We start from the raw sequence: 12,511 nt of genomic DNA, 5'->3' as shown, positions 1-12,511 counted from the left end.
TAGTGAGTCGTGTACGTCTGCAGGAGGGCGAGACCCCCCCCCCACCTACCGTATGTAGTGAGTCGTGTACGTCTGCAGGAGGGGTGAGACCCCCCGCCCCCCCACCTACCGTATGTAGTGAGTCGTGTACGTCTGCAGGAGGGGTGAGACCCCCCCCCCCCACCTACCGTATGTAGTGAGTCGTGTACCTCTGCAGGAGGGGCGAGACCCCCCCCCACCCTACCGTATGTAGTGAGTCGTGTACCTCTGCAGGAGGGGCGAGACCCCCCCCCCACCTACCGTATGTAGTGAGTCGTGTACCTCTGCAGGAGGGGCGAGACACCCCCCCCCCCCCCCCCCCCACCTACCGTATGTAGTGAGTCGTGTACGTCTGCAGGAGGGGTGAGACCCCCCCCCCCCACCTACCGTATGTAGTGAGTCGTGTACGTCTGCAGGAGGGGTGAGACCCCCCCCCCCCCCCCCCCACCTACCGTATGTAGTGAGTCGTGTACCTCTGCAGGAGGGGCGAGACCCCCCCCCCACCTACCGTATGTAGTGAGTCGTGTACCTCTGCAGGAGGGGCGAGGCCCCCCCCCACCTACCGTATGTAGTGAGTCGTGTACCTCTGCAGGAGGGGCGAGACCCCCCCCCCCCCCCCCACTTACCGTATATAGGGGCGAGACCCCCCCCCCCCCACCTACCGTATGTAGTGAGTCGTGTACTTCCTGCAGGAGGGGTGAGACACCCCCCCCCCCCCCCCATCTACCGTATGTAGTGAGTCGTGTACCTCTGCAGGAGGGGCGAGACCCCCCCCACCTACCATATGTAGTTAGTAGTGTACCTCTGCAGGAGGGGGCGAACCCCCCCCCCCCCACCTACCGTATGTAGGGGGCGAGACTCCCCCACCCTTCCACCTACTGTATGTAGTGAGTCATGTACCTCTGCAGGAGGGGTGAGACCCCCCCCTCCCACCTACCGTATGTAGGGGCGAGACCCCACCCACCTACGTATGTAGTGAGTCGTGTACCTCTGTAGGAGGGGGCGAGACCCCCCCCCACCTACCGTATGTAGTGAGTCGTGTACCTCTGCAGGAGGGGCGAGACCCCCCCCCCCCCCCCCCCACCTACCATGTGCAGCGAGTCGTGTACATCTGCAGGAGGGGCGAGACCCTCCCACCTACCATGTGCAGTGAGTCGTGTACCTCTGATGGAGGGACGAGACCCCCCCCCCCCCACCTACCGTATGTAGTGAGTCGTGTACCTCTGATGGAGGGACGAGACCCCCCACCGCCTACCGTATGTAGTGAGTCCTGTACGTCTGCAGGAGGGGTGAGGACCCCCCCCCCCCCCACCTACCGTATGTAGTGAGTCATGCACTTCCTGTAGGAGGGGCAAGACGCCCCCCCCCCCCCCCACCTACCGTATGTAGTGAGTCATGTACCTCTGCAGGAGGGGCGAGACCCCCCCCCCCCACCTACCGTATGTAGGAGCGAGACCCCCCCTCCCCACCTACCATATGTAGTGAGTCATGTACCTCTGCAGGAGGGGCGAGACCCCCCCCCCCCCCCACCTACCGTATGTAGGGGCGAGACCCCCCCCCACCTACCGTATGTAGTGAGTCGTGTACCTCTGCAGGAGGGCGAGACCCCCCCCACCTACCGTATGTAGTGAGTCGTGTACCTCTGCAGGAGGGGCGAGACCCCCCCCCTCCCACCTACCGTATGTAGGGGCGAGACCCCCCCACCTACCGTATGTAGTGAGTCGTGTACCTCTGCAGGAGGGGCGAGACTCCCCCCCCCCCCCCACCTACCATGTGCAGCGAGTCGTGTACATCTGCAGGAGGGCGAGACCCTCCCACCTACCATGTGCAGTGAGTCGTGTACCTCTGCATGAGGGGCGAGACCCCCCCCCCCCCCCCACCTACCATGTGCAGTGAGACGTGTACCTCTGATGGAGGGACGAGACACCCCCCCCCCCCCACCTACCGTATGTAGTGAGTCGTGTACCTCTGATGGAGGGATGAGACCCCCCCCCCCCCCCCCCCGCCTACCGTATGTAGTGAGTCCTGTACGTCTGCAGGAGGGGTGAGACCCCCCCCCCCCCCACCTACCGTATGTAGTGAGTCGTGTACGTCTGCAGGAGGGGTGAGACCCCCCCCCCCCCACTTACCGTATGTAGTGAGTCATGCTCTTCCTGTAGGAGGGGCAAGACGCCCCCACCCCCCCCACCTACGTATGTAGTGAGTCGTGTACCTCCTGCAGGAGGGGCGAGAACCCCCCTCCCCACCTACCATATGTAGTGAGTCATGTACCTCTGCAGGAGGGGCGAGACCCCCCCCCCCCCCCACCTACCATATGTAGGGGCGAGACCCCCCCCCCACCTACCGTATGTAGTGAGTCGTGTACCTCTGCAGGAGGGGCGAGACCCCCCCCACCTACCGTATGTAGTGAGTCGTGTACCTCTGCAGGAGGGGCGAGACCCCCCCCCCCACCTACCGTATGTAGTGAGTCGTGTACCTCTGCAGGAGGGGCGAGACCCCCCCACCTACCATATGTAGTTAGTAGTGTACCTCTGCAGGAGGGCGAAACCCCCTCCCCCCCCCCTCCACCTACCGTATGTAGGGGGCGAGACTCCCCCACCCTTCCACCTACTGTATGTAGTGAGTCATGTACCTCTGCAGGAGGGGCGAGACCCCCCCCCCCCCTCCACCTACCGTATGTAGTGATACGTGTACCTCTGCAGGAGGGGCGAACCCCCCCCCCCCACCTACCGTATGTAGTGAGTCGTGTACCTCTGCAGGAGGGGCGAACCCCCCCCCCCCCACCTACCGTATGTAGTGAGTGGTGTACCTCTGCAGGAGGTGCGAGACCCCCCCCCCCCCCACCTACCGTATGTAGTGAGTGGTGTACCTCTGCAGGAGGGGTGAGACCCCCCCCCCCCTTATATGTAGTGAGTGGTGTACCCCTACAGGAGGGGCAAGCCTCCCCCTATATGACAGACGTGTCCCCCTCCCCTTTGCCTCAATCTTCAGCATCGCCCTGCACCGCTCCTAATCGATCAGACTTTTGAGCTCATCATACTCCAACTCCAGGAGCTCCTTTTTCTTCCTAGTGGTTTCCTAAAAAGATGAGGAGTTTATGAAGGGAGCGTCAAGCAGAGAGCCGCACCTAAGGGTCTGCGCACTAACCTGCAGCTGCTTCTGTTCGCACTGCACCTCCTCCACTGTGGTGGCCGCCTTCTCAATCTTCTGGTTCAGAGATCTCAAGACATTTGTGAAAAGCAGCTGGAAAGAAAATGATCAGATTGAGTTGGAGCGTCCAATCACTGCGGCCTATGACCCCCCCCCCCCCCTCCTAATGCCGTGTGCAGCGGCAGACCTACCACCTATACAGCCGCTTCCACTGCACATAAACTCCTCATCTTTTTAGGAAACCACCAAGAAGAAAAAGGAGCTCCTGGAGGCGGAGTATGATGAGCTCAAGAGTCGGATCGATGAATGGCGATGCTGAAGATTGAGGAGGAGGAGAAGAAAGTCACCAGCAAATTCACCTACACACAGAGCATCCTGAGCAAGAAACGGCAGGAGTATGAGCGAATGCGCAGCAGAGTGCAGAGTCTCCTCCAGGAGCAGGACGACCTCCAGTTTCTGAAGGTGATAACCTCAGCCTAACACCAGTGTCCTTCCCTTCACCTGTGCTGATCCTAAGCTACAGCTGAATAGTGAGTGCAGCTCTGGAGTATAGTACAGGATGTAACTCAGGATCAGTACAGGATAAATAATGTATGTACACAGTGACTCCACCAGCAGAATAGTGAGCGCAGCTCTGGAGTATAATACAGGATGTAACTCAGGATCAGTACAGGATAAGTAATGTATGTACACAGTGACTCCACCAGCAGAATAGTGAGTGCAGCTCTGGAGTATAATACAGGATGTAACTCAGGATCAGTACTGGATAAGTAATGTATGTACACAGTGACTCCACCAGCAGAATAGTGAGTGCAGCTCTGGGAGATAATACAGGATACAAGTCAATATATTCCCTTACTGACCTTCAGTATTTGCTGGCTGTTGTAACACTAATTCCAGTTTGTGTGGAAGGTAAAAAGGCTAAAATAATCCAAGAACGTATTTCTGGAATCCGGATTGCATTATTGACAAGATTGGATAGAATTTTTGGCAAAATGCTAATTTATTATTGATATGCCTTTCATTTGGAGAATGGTTATGCCGAAAAATATACTCATTTTTTTCCTCCTAATGCAGTATGAAGTTCAAGCTATAACTTCCCATGGGCTTCTACTACATCCAGCCTGAATCTGCGCTGCGCCCCTCTTTGGAGATGCTGACAGTCCGAGGGGTAAAGACGTTCCCCTACTTCTCAGCAGAGTGTTAGTTCTGTTGTTAATAGGGACCACCTTACGGTCCGGTCTGTCCTCTCCTCAGACAAGTAAGGAGCCTGGATAGAGCTGAAAGGAAGGATGGTCTACATTGTAAGGTGGTTACTATGCTGGGAGAGAAGTCACCTCTTTACTATGCTGGGAGATAAGTCACCTCTTTTACTTCCTTTGAACAGTCACTTCATTGCAGGCCACGTGGAGCAGCATTGGTCTGCGCTGTATGGAAGTCTATAGAAGGCCATCTTCACACAGGCGAGACTTGTGCGTTGCGAGATGCATGTATATGAACCCAATTCTTTTAAATGCGGTCAGACACATGCCTTTTTTTCTTCCCACCCCCTTCATCACCATGCAATGCGGGAAACAAATTGCTGCATTTCCTATCTTTGGGCGTGCCCTCGCGTTGCATCGCCCAGTGTTGGCAGCATTTATAGGGTCGTCTGGCTACAAATGTAACTTCTTAACATTCAAGCCAAACGGGTTTAAGTAATAAAATAAATGTTACCTGCTGGTCCTCCGTCCCGGTCATCCAGCGCTGCAGCCCTGCTGTACTCCCAGTCAGACAGAGGAAATCAGGTGACCACCGCCTGCCATCGGGGGGTGCAGTGTCACCAGTCAGAATTCCTGGCATCACGGCGCCCAGGATGTGAACACTGATGCCAGGAGAGTGGGGGGCGATGCTGTGGCCTCTAGCTGGCTGTCAATGGAGACTGGGGAATTGCGCGGCCTACAGCTCTGGATCGCTGGAACGAAGGACAGGTAAGTGCCATTTTGTTAACACATTTGACTCTGAACGTAAGGCGTACACTTACATCCGGGCGCTTGGGGTTTGTATAGAGTGGGATCAGTAGCTGATCCCACTCCATCCTTGACAGCTGACACCTGCCCACAACAGCCACAACCAGCATTTATGCTGATCGTGGCCATTAACCCTTTAATGTTGCTTGCTGCTTTTAAATGCCCCGATTGGCGTTTGGGTATCCTGAACGGCCCCTCTGGGTTGAGATATCAAGGTACCATTTGGTTGCCATGGCAGCCTGAGGCCTTCTGAAGACCCACAGAGCTGCAATAACTGATTGCTTATGGCACGTCTTGATTGCATGCTGGAACGTGGCATAAGTTGAGGTCTGAAAAGTACAAAAGGTTTGATCCAGCACCAATGTTGCCGTGTGTTGATTTTTTTATTAAAAAAACAAAAAACAAAAAAAACCTACTTTATTAAGAGGAAGGAAAGGCGTAACCATCATATAGATAGGGGAAGGATTATACAAATGTCACCTATGCAAGGTATAAGATTATATACGTTTTTCGGCTACAAAATGGTTTTCTCAGGCTTTAAAGAGATCATTTTGGCGTAAACACATCGGAATCTGCAGATGTCATATAAAAACCACAATTAAAGGATGACCCCCACACAAGTCAGCAATTCAACATCCTGACACCATTTCGTGTATGATTTGGCAACTAATTGTATCCCAACACTTGGGAAACTATGTGACTCCTGAAGTCTGTACATGGTTCATGACCGGGGCATCGTGTTCTTCTCTGAAGGCCTAAAAGGGATCATCAGAATGAACCAAACCAAATCTCTCTCACACTATGATTAAAGGGGTTGTCTCGCGAAAGCAAGTGGGGTTATGCACTTCTGTATGGCCATATTAATGCACTTTGTAATATACATCGTGCATTAAATATGAGCCATACAGAAGTTATTCACTTACCTTCCCCGTCTCCATGGCTCCGTCTAACTTCAGCGTCTAATCGCCCGATTAGACGCGCTTGCGCAGAAGGGTCTTCTGCCTTCGGCTCGGTTCGGCAGCAGCGACGTTCTGGCTCCGCCCCTTCTACGCATCATCGCGTGGCTCCGCCCCCTCGCGCGTGCCGATTCCAGCCTCCTGATTGGCTGGAATCGGCACATGTGACGTGCCGCCAGCGTGACGAGTTCATCCGCTGGCCGAAAAAGATCTGGCCGTGAGGAAGAGAAGACCTTCCCGGTCCGCTGCGGGTGAGTTAATTCTTTTAAATTCCGATTTTAAGCGCTCATGTCCGCGGGGCAGGAGGGACCCGCTGCAGATTCTCCATGGAGAATCCGTAGCGGGCCTGATTTTCCCCGTGGACATGAGGCCTAACAGTGAGCTGTATCATTTTTTTTTTTCTTCACTTCATAAGTTGAGGTCCCCAAAAGGACAGGGGAAAAAAAGGGAATAAAAAGCCTTTTCCCAGACTTGTAATCTAAAAGAAAATGTCAAAACCCCAAAAAACTACTTGGTATCGCTGCGTGTGTAAAAGTACGATCTCTTAAAGTGACGCATTATTTATCGCACACACTACAAACGTCATTAAAAAAAATAAAATGCACAATGACAGAATTCTGCTCTCCTCCTTTTTTTTGGTGGGGGGGTGGGGGGGTCATCCCATTTTTCAAGAAAAAATGTAATAAAGCGATCAAAAAGTCATAAGAATTCCAAAATGGTATCATTAGGAACTACAGGACGACCCACAAAAAAGCGACAACTGGACTGACAAACATAAAAGTTATGGCGGTAGAAAATATTGTTTTACAAAGAGATGTTTAATTTCTTTTAAAGTAGTATAACAAAAAAAAAAAAAAACAGATTTGGTCTTGTCCTAACAACACTGACCCGTAGGATAAAGGTATCATTTTTGCCGCAGTGTGTATGCCGGGGGGGATTTTTGACAATATTCAAAAGAATACATACATAATAACATGAACATTGTCTCCCCTCAGCCTTGCGTACTATCTAATCTAGTTCAGCCTGTTTCAGCCACCTCCTTGTTGATCCAGAGGAAGGCAAAGGAAGAGGAAAAATTCCATAATGGCAGTCAGAACAATCCCTGGATCAATGTTTGATAGTTCCCACCTGACTCCAAGACCCGGGTCAACAACCCCGCTGGTTACCTAATGTCTAGATCCTGTAATATCGTAGTGCTCTAGAAAGACATCTAGTCCCTCTTAACCTCCTATGGATTTTGTCATCACCACATCCTCAGGCAGAGAGTTCCACAGTCTCACTGCTCTTACAGCAAAGAACCCCCTTCTGCGTGGGGTTCATATTTCTGTGTCTTGCAATACACATCGGCCTAAGTTACGCTCCATAGTAAAATACAGCGTGTAGCTCAGGATCGGGACAGGATAAGGAACGTATTTACAAGGTGTCTCCACCGGCAGAATGGTGAATGCAGCTGTGGAGTAATACGGGGTGTGACTGTGGACTGCGCTCCAAACAAGGGTAAAAATAAATATGGCTGTAGGGAGAGTGCTGGTGTGGAACGCAGTCAATCGGCAGGGGTCCACACCGCCTGTCCAGAGTTGCCTTTAATGTGGTTGTAAATCCAATGCTCCACCCATGAGCGTGGGGATCTTTTACACGTTATTCCTGCCCGTTAGCCCTTACTGTGCTAACCCAGAGTTAATGTCTGCAGGTGGGTTATTACCACGTATCACGCGGTGAATGGAGGCAATGTGTGTGCAGACAGGGTTTCCAAGTGTTCCTCTGATTACTTCCACATTTGAGGTTCAGAGACTATTATTTGCTCTGTGCAGCAGCTCGCACCATCCTGGATGCAGAGCGTTGTAGTTTCTTACATCCTCTCCATATTGCATGCAGAGAGCAACTAATCTGAATGATACAACCTCCAAAAAGCCGTTCAAGCCGAAGACTAAGTTTGGTGAGAAATTGCTGCAAAGCTTCAAGAACGTTGTGTCGCTCAAGGACCTGAAATCCGGGATTGGCCAGATGGGTAAGAGCACCTCCTGTATGCGCAGCCATTCTGGGCGCTATAGTGCCACCTATTAAATAACTGTTTCCTTTCCTACAGCGGAGAATCCAGAATGGGGATCTCATCCTATGCAGGAGGCATCAGGAGCAGAAGCGGGGCTGGAAACAGGTAGGATGCTTCATGTGCCGCACACCCTTGTTACCTGGAGCTCGGGGGGGATTTGTTAAGTGCACAGCATTTCCTAATCCATCTAGTAACAGATAACAAACTTTTCTCGAGACGCTTGTATGTAGAGGGGGGGGGGGTGTCCTGTATTTCGGGGTCATGGCTCTTTATCTTCACTACTTGTTCTGTAGGATCCACAGTTTTCTTTGTCTTATAGAGGAATCCGGCAAATGGAGGGCAGCGAGACCCAAAATGCAAGATGAGAAGCCCAGTACCAAAAGTAAGTCATGTCACGTATGTTATTGCATTAGAATTTGAAGTTGGGGGACAGCAGTGTACGGTACGAGCTGTAATAATGTTACAGTAATGAAGGGGATATCATGTTTTGTGTGTGATGTAGACTTCAGTATAATTGTTCAGTAAATCATAGGGGACAAGAAAGTGCTGGTAGATGATGATCTGTTTAAAGCTGTAGAAGGCTGGTACAGTGTGGCTAGAGCGATTCATAGAGATAAGTGGATAGAGCAAGAGGTGAAGGTAGAAGATCAAATCGCATATGTCTATCATGAAAATTGTGATTGTGTCCCTAGGGAATGCACCGCCGCCTCCCTGCAATGCAACGTCACCACTCCTCCCTGTGCTCCCACAAGCCTCTTCACCTCCCTTAGGCCCTGCCCCAGCTGCATCCACTCAACCACATTCCACATCCTGCTCTGGCGGCCATCTTGGTACTCCTGGAACTCGACCATCCACTTCCTGCTCTGGCGGCCATCTTGGTACTCACGGAACTCTAACATCTACTTCCTGTTCCGGTGGCCATCTTGCTACACCAGCTGGAGTCCTCAGGGTAGACCGCTCTTCCTATGTGCTGCCTAATGCTGGTCCCCCTCCGCCCTCTGCTTCTTCTCTAATGCCCAATCAGACCGGCACCGATGCTGAGGCTCGCCCAACAGGAGGCATGAAGGTCTCCCCGGCCACAACCACCACTGGGTGGCCCAGCCAGCCACCGACCCTCAGCGTGCACACCTATAACAATACTCCAGCCTCAAGTTGGGATGACCCTGATGATGTCACCGATCAACTGAACACATGGACCCCTCGGTCCCAACCACCTCCTCTACCTCAAGGCTCAAGGACTTCAACTGTTAATTTTGCACCCCTGCCCTCTATGCGGGGGCAGCCTGGTTCACGGCCTTTCACAAGCAGTGGTATACCCACCTTAGGGCCCCCACAAGACGCACCGCTTAGATATGTGACCCTCACCCCCGATGAGGCCTTCACTCTTCTAGACTTTTTGCCAGACCCAGAAGAAAAACCGATGCCTTATTACCGCCGGATAGTGCAAATTCAGAAGATCTACTCGGCCACCTGGCGGGATCTAAAGAAACTGACCCATGTAAAGACTGTGGACACATACTGGCCGATCATAGAAAGATGTCTCTCAGATGCCAGGCTTGTCGATGACCAGTCCTACCAATCTGGTGTGGAATTCTGCAATCAATTACATACCTGGGCCCAGGATTGCCTGGCTGAACAAGCTATCATAATTCAAAATATCACTCAGGACAAGGGGGAGTCCGTGGGGAAGTTCCATCTTCGCCTTACCAAGACATTTGATGAACTTGGATTCTCTACCCAGATCAAGGCGCATGTACAAATGTTGTCGTCGGCTTTTGTTATGGGACTTCAAGGACCCATTAAAAAGGGCCTCATCAAGGCAAGGCCAGAGTACAAGGCCCTCACCATACGGACCCTTCTCCTAGTAGCGAAAGCCCTGGAATCCCAAGTGGGTCAGAAGCAGACTGCACCGGTTATGCTGACACTGCCACCGGCTTATGACCAGAACATCCGAACCTGTTTCGCCTGTGGCCGACCCGGGCACATCAAAAGAAATTGTAGGACCCGCAGACCCAAACAGGGGGGCGTCAACCATGGCCTTGGAATGGTCAGTGGCAGCAACCCCAAGACCCTCACCACTGCCCCCCTGGCGAATCATACCCACTGCCTCCCCACCCAAGAAGACCTATACCTCCTACGTTAGGGTTTGGGCAAGCCTGTGTCATGTGCCCAATCTATGGCTGTGTCTCCTCCCCACTGTCCTTTAAACACCGCATGGTTCTGTACTCCCTGCCTATCCTCAAATCCGTACAGACGCCTTCCACGTCAGGCATCCTGCCAGAAGTACTGAGAAGAATACCTGAACACTTGTGGTCACCTGGCCTGGAAGACATCAGCCACCTCAAGGTGCCACCTGTAATTGTTACCCTGAAGCCAGGAGCACCACTTCCCCAGAAATCCCAGTATCCTCTCAAGATAGTGGTGGCAGAAGCAATATCAGGAGAAGTCAAGGCCTTGCTCCAGAATGGGGCTCTCATCCCCTGTGAGTTGCCCTGCAACACAACCCTCTTTCCTGTAAAGAAGACTCAGAAAGGGCAACCAGACAAGTATAGACTGGTCCAAGATCCCAGAACCGTCAATGAGGCCACAGTCTTGGACAACCCCCATATTGTGCAACCCCCATTCCCCCACACCTTGCTGTCCGGAATCCCACTCTCAGCTATGTACTTTATAGTGGTGGACCTTGCAAACACGTTTTTCAGTGTCCCTCTCCAACCGTCCTCCCGATACCTCTTTGCCTTTACTCATGACAGCCAAAAGTACATTTGAAAAGTAATGCCACAGGGAGCACAGAACTCTCAAAGTCAATTTGCCAAAGCCATGTCCCTTATCCTGAATACAGCTGGAGAACCCAAATGTTGTAATCTTTCATGTGGATGACCTGCTACTGTGTGCTGACAACCCCACGGCAGAAACAACATCTGAGAGTCTCCACTGCTTCCTCGCCAGTCAGTGGTGCAAAGCCTCAACCCAAGCTCCAGTGGTGCGCAACGTCAAGTTGTGTTCTTAGGACACTGCATCTCGAGGGGTACCAGACACCTCACCCAAAACAGAGTTACTGCCATACAGCAGATCCCATTACCTCAAGAACCAAAGGCACTTCACGCATTCCCTGGACTCCTCTCCTACCGTAGAGCATGGATGCCAGAAGCCTGTCCACTGATGCAACCTCTGTATGGTGCTTTAACCCCTTAAGGACATGGCCTATTTTGGGCTTAAGGACACAAAGATTTTTGGCGGATTTTAATCTCCATTTTCCAAAAGCCATAACTTTTTTTTTTTTATTCTTATGTCGACGCGGCCATATAAGGGCTTGTTTTTTGCGTGGCAAACTGTAGTTTTTATCGGTGCATTTTCGGGTACATAGACCATATTGTAAAACTTATGACTTTTTGATCGTAGGGAGAGAAAACTCATCAATTCTGCCATAGATTTTTTTTTTAAAGCGTTAATTATGCAGCATAAAGGACATAATAATTTTTTTTTTTTCCTGCGGGCCGCTATGAGACCAAATTTTTTTTTTTTTTTTTAGGATAAAAAGCATCTTCAACTTATTGTACATGTCGTTACGGATACGACTATGCCAAATATGTGGGATTTTGGTTTTTTTTATGCTAATATGAGAAAAAGCCATTCATGTCCCTCTGGGGACTTACATCATACTGTAGTGGACATACACATCTATACTTCTATATACATGACAGACGCTTGCACTACATCACTTCTTAGTGAGACACACGCTTATACCTTCGAAATGCAAGTATGTAACCTCCAGGCATCTCTGACTGTTCACAAGGCACACTTAGACATTATTTGACGACAACTTGCTCACCATGCCTCCACCCCCTCTATTGAGCTCTTAAAGATGTCGCTCAAATCCTGCCTGAAACCACGTGATGGACGACGTCGATGACCGGATGCAAACCTTAAAAGGCTTATCCAATTATATGCCTATGCGTATTATCTATGCAATTTCTATAAAAGAGTCTACATGCTCACTAATAAAACAGAATGAGGAAGATTTCATACGCTGAACAGCTGTGCGGTGTGATTTCTTCTATGCGCGCACAATCTCTGAATATTGATCATGAAGGATGCAAACATTCCTATTGATTATGCCGTGGAACCCCCAAAGGGACCTCCGCGACAATAACACTGATGATCGCTATAAGGCATTGCAGGACAGGCATCCTGTGGTCACGGCAACCAGCTGGCCTCTCTGCGATTTATATCCCGAGAGCCCGATTAACATCAGAGAGAGAACACGCTACCTCTGCGAACTCTTCCCATGCTGCAATACTTAGATCGCGGCAGGGAAGGGGTTTACA

At 51.4% G+C, this 12,511-nt stretch overlaps 1 protein-coding gene across 1 annotated transcript in view; it reads left to right on the top strand.

The window, feature by feature from the left end:
* Positions 1–12,218, top strand: part of LOC136588265 (uncharacterized) — a 15,402-nt gene extending 3,184 nt beyond the window's left edge. Inside the window, exons 2-5 of the mRNA XM_066587350.1 lie at positions 8,009–8,141; positions 8,220–8,288; positions 8,503–8,565; positions 8,876–12,218. Of these exons, the coding sequence (XP_066443447.1) occupies positions 8,009–8,141; positions 8,220–8,288; positions 8,503–8,565; positions 8,876–10,326 (1,716 nt within the window). The 3' untranslated portion in view covers positions 10,327–12,218. The remainder of the gene's footprint in view (positions 1–8,008; positions 8,142–8,219; positions 8,289–8,502; positions 8,566–8,875) is intronic.
* The last annotated feature ends 293 nt before the right edge of the window (positions 12,219–12,511 follow it).

This window comes from Eleutherodactylus coqui, chromosome 13 (genome assembly GCF_035609145.1).
Source record: "Eleutherodactylus coqui strain aEleCoq1 chromosome 13, aEleCoq1.hap1, whole genome shotgun sequence".
Classification (NCBI taxonomy): Eukaryota; Metazoa; Chordata; class Amphibia; order Anura; family Eleutherodactylidae; genus Eleutherodactylus; species Eleutherodactylus coqui.
The sequence above is the reverse complement of the archived record's forward strand: the minus strand, read 5'-3'. Positions and strand labels throughout refer to the sequence as shown.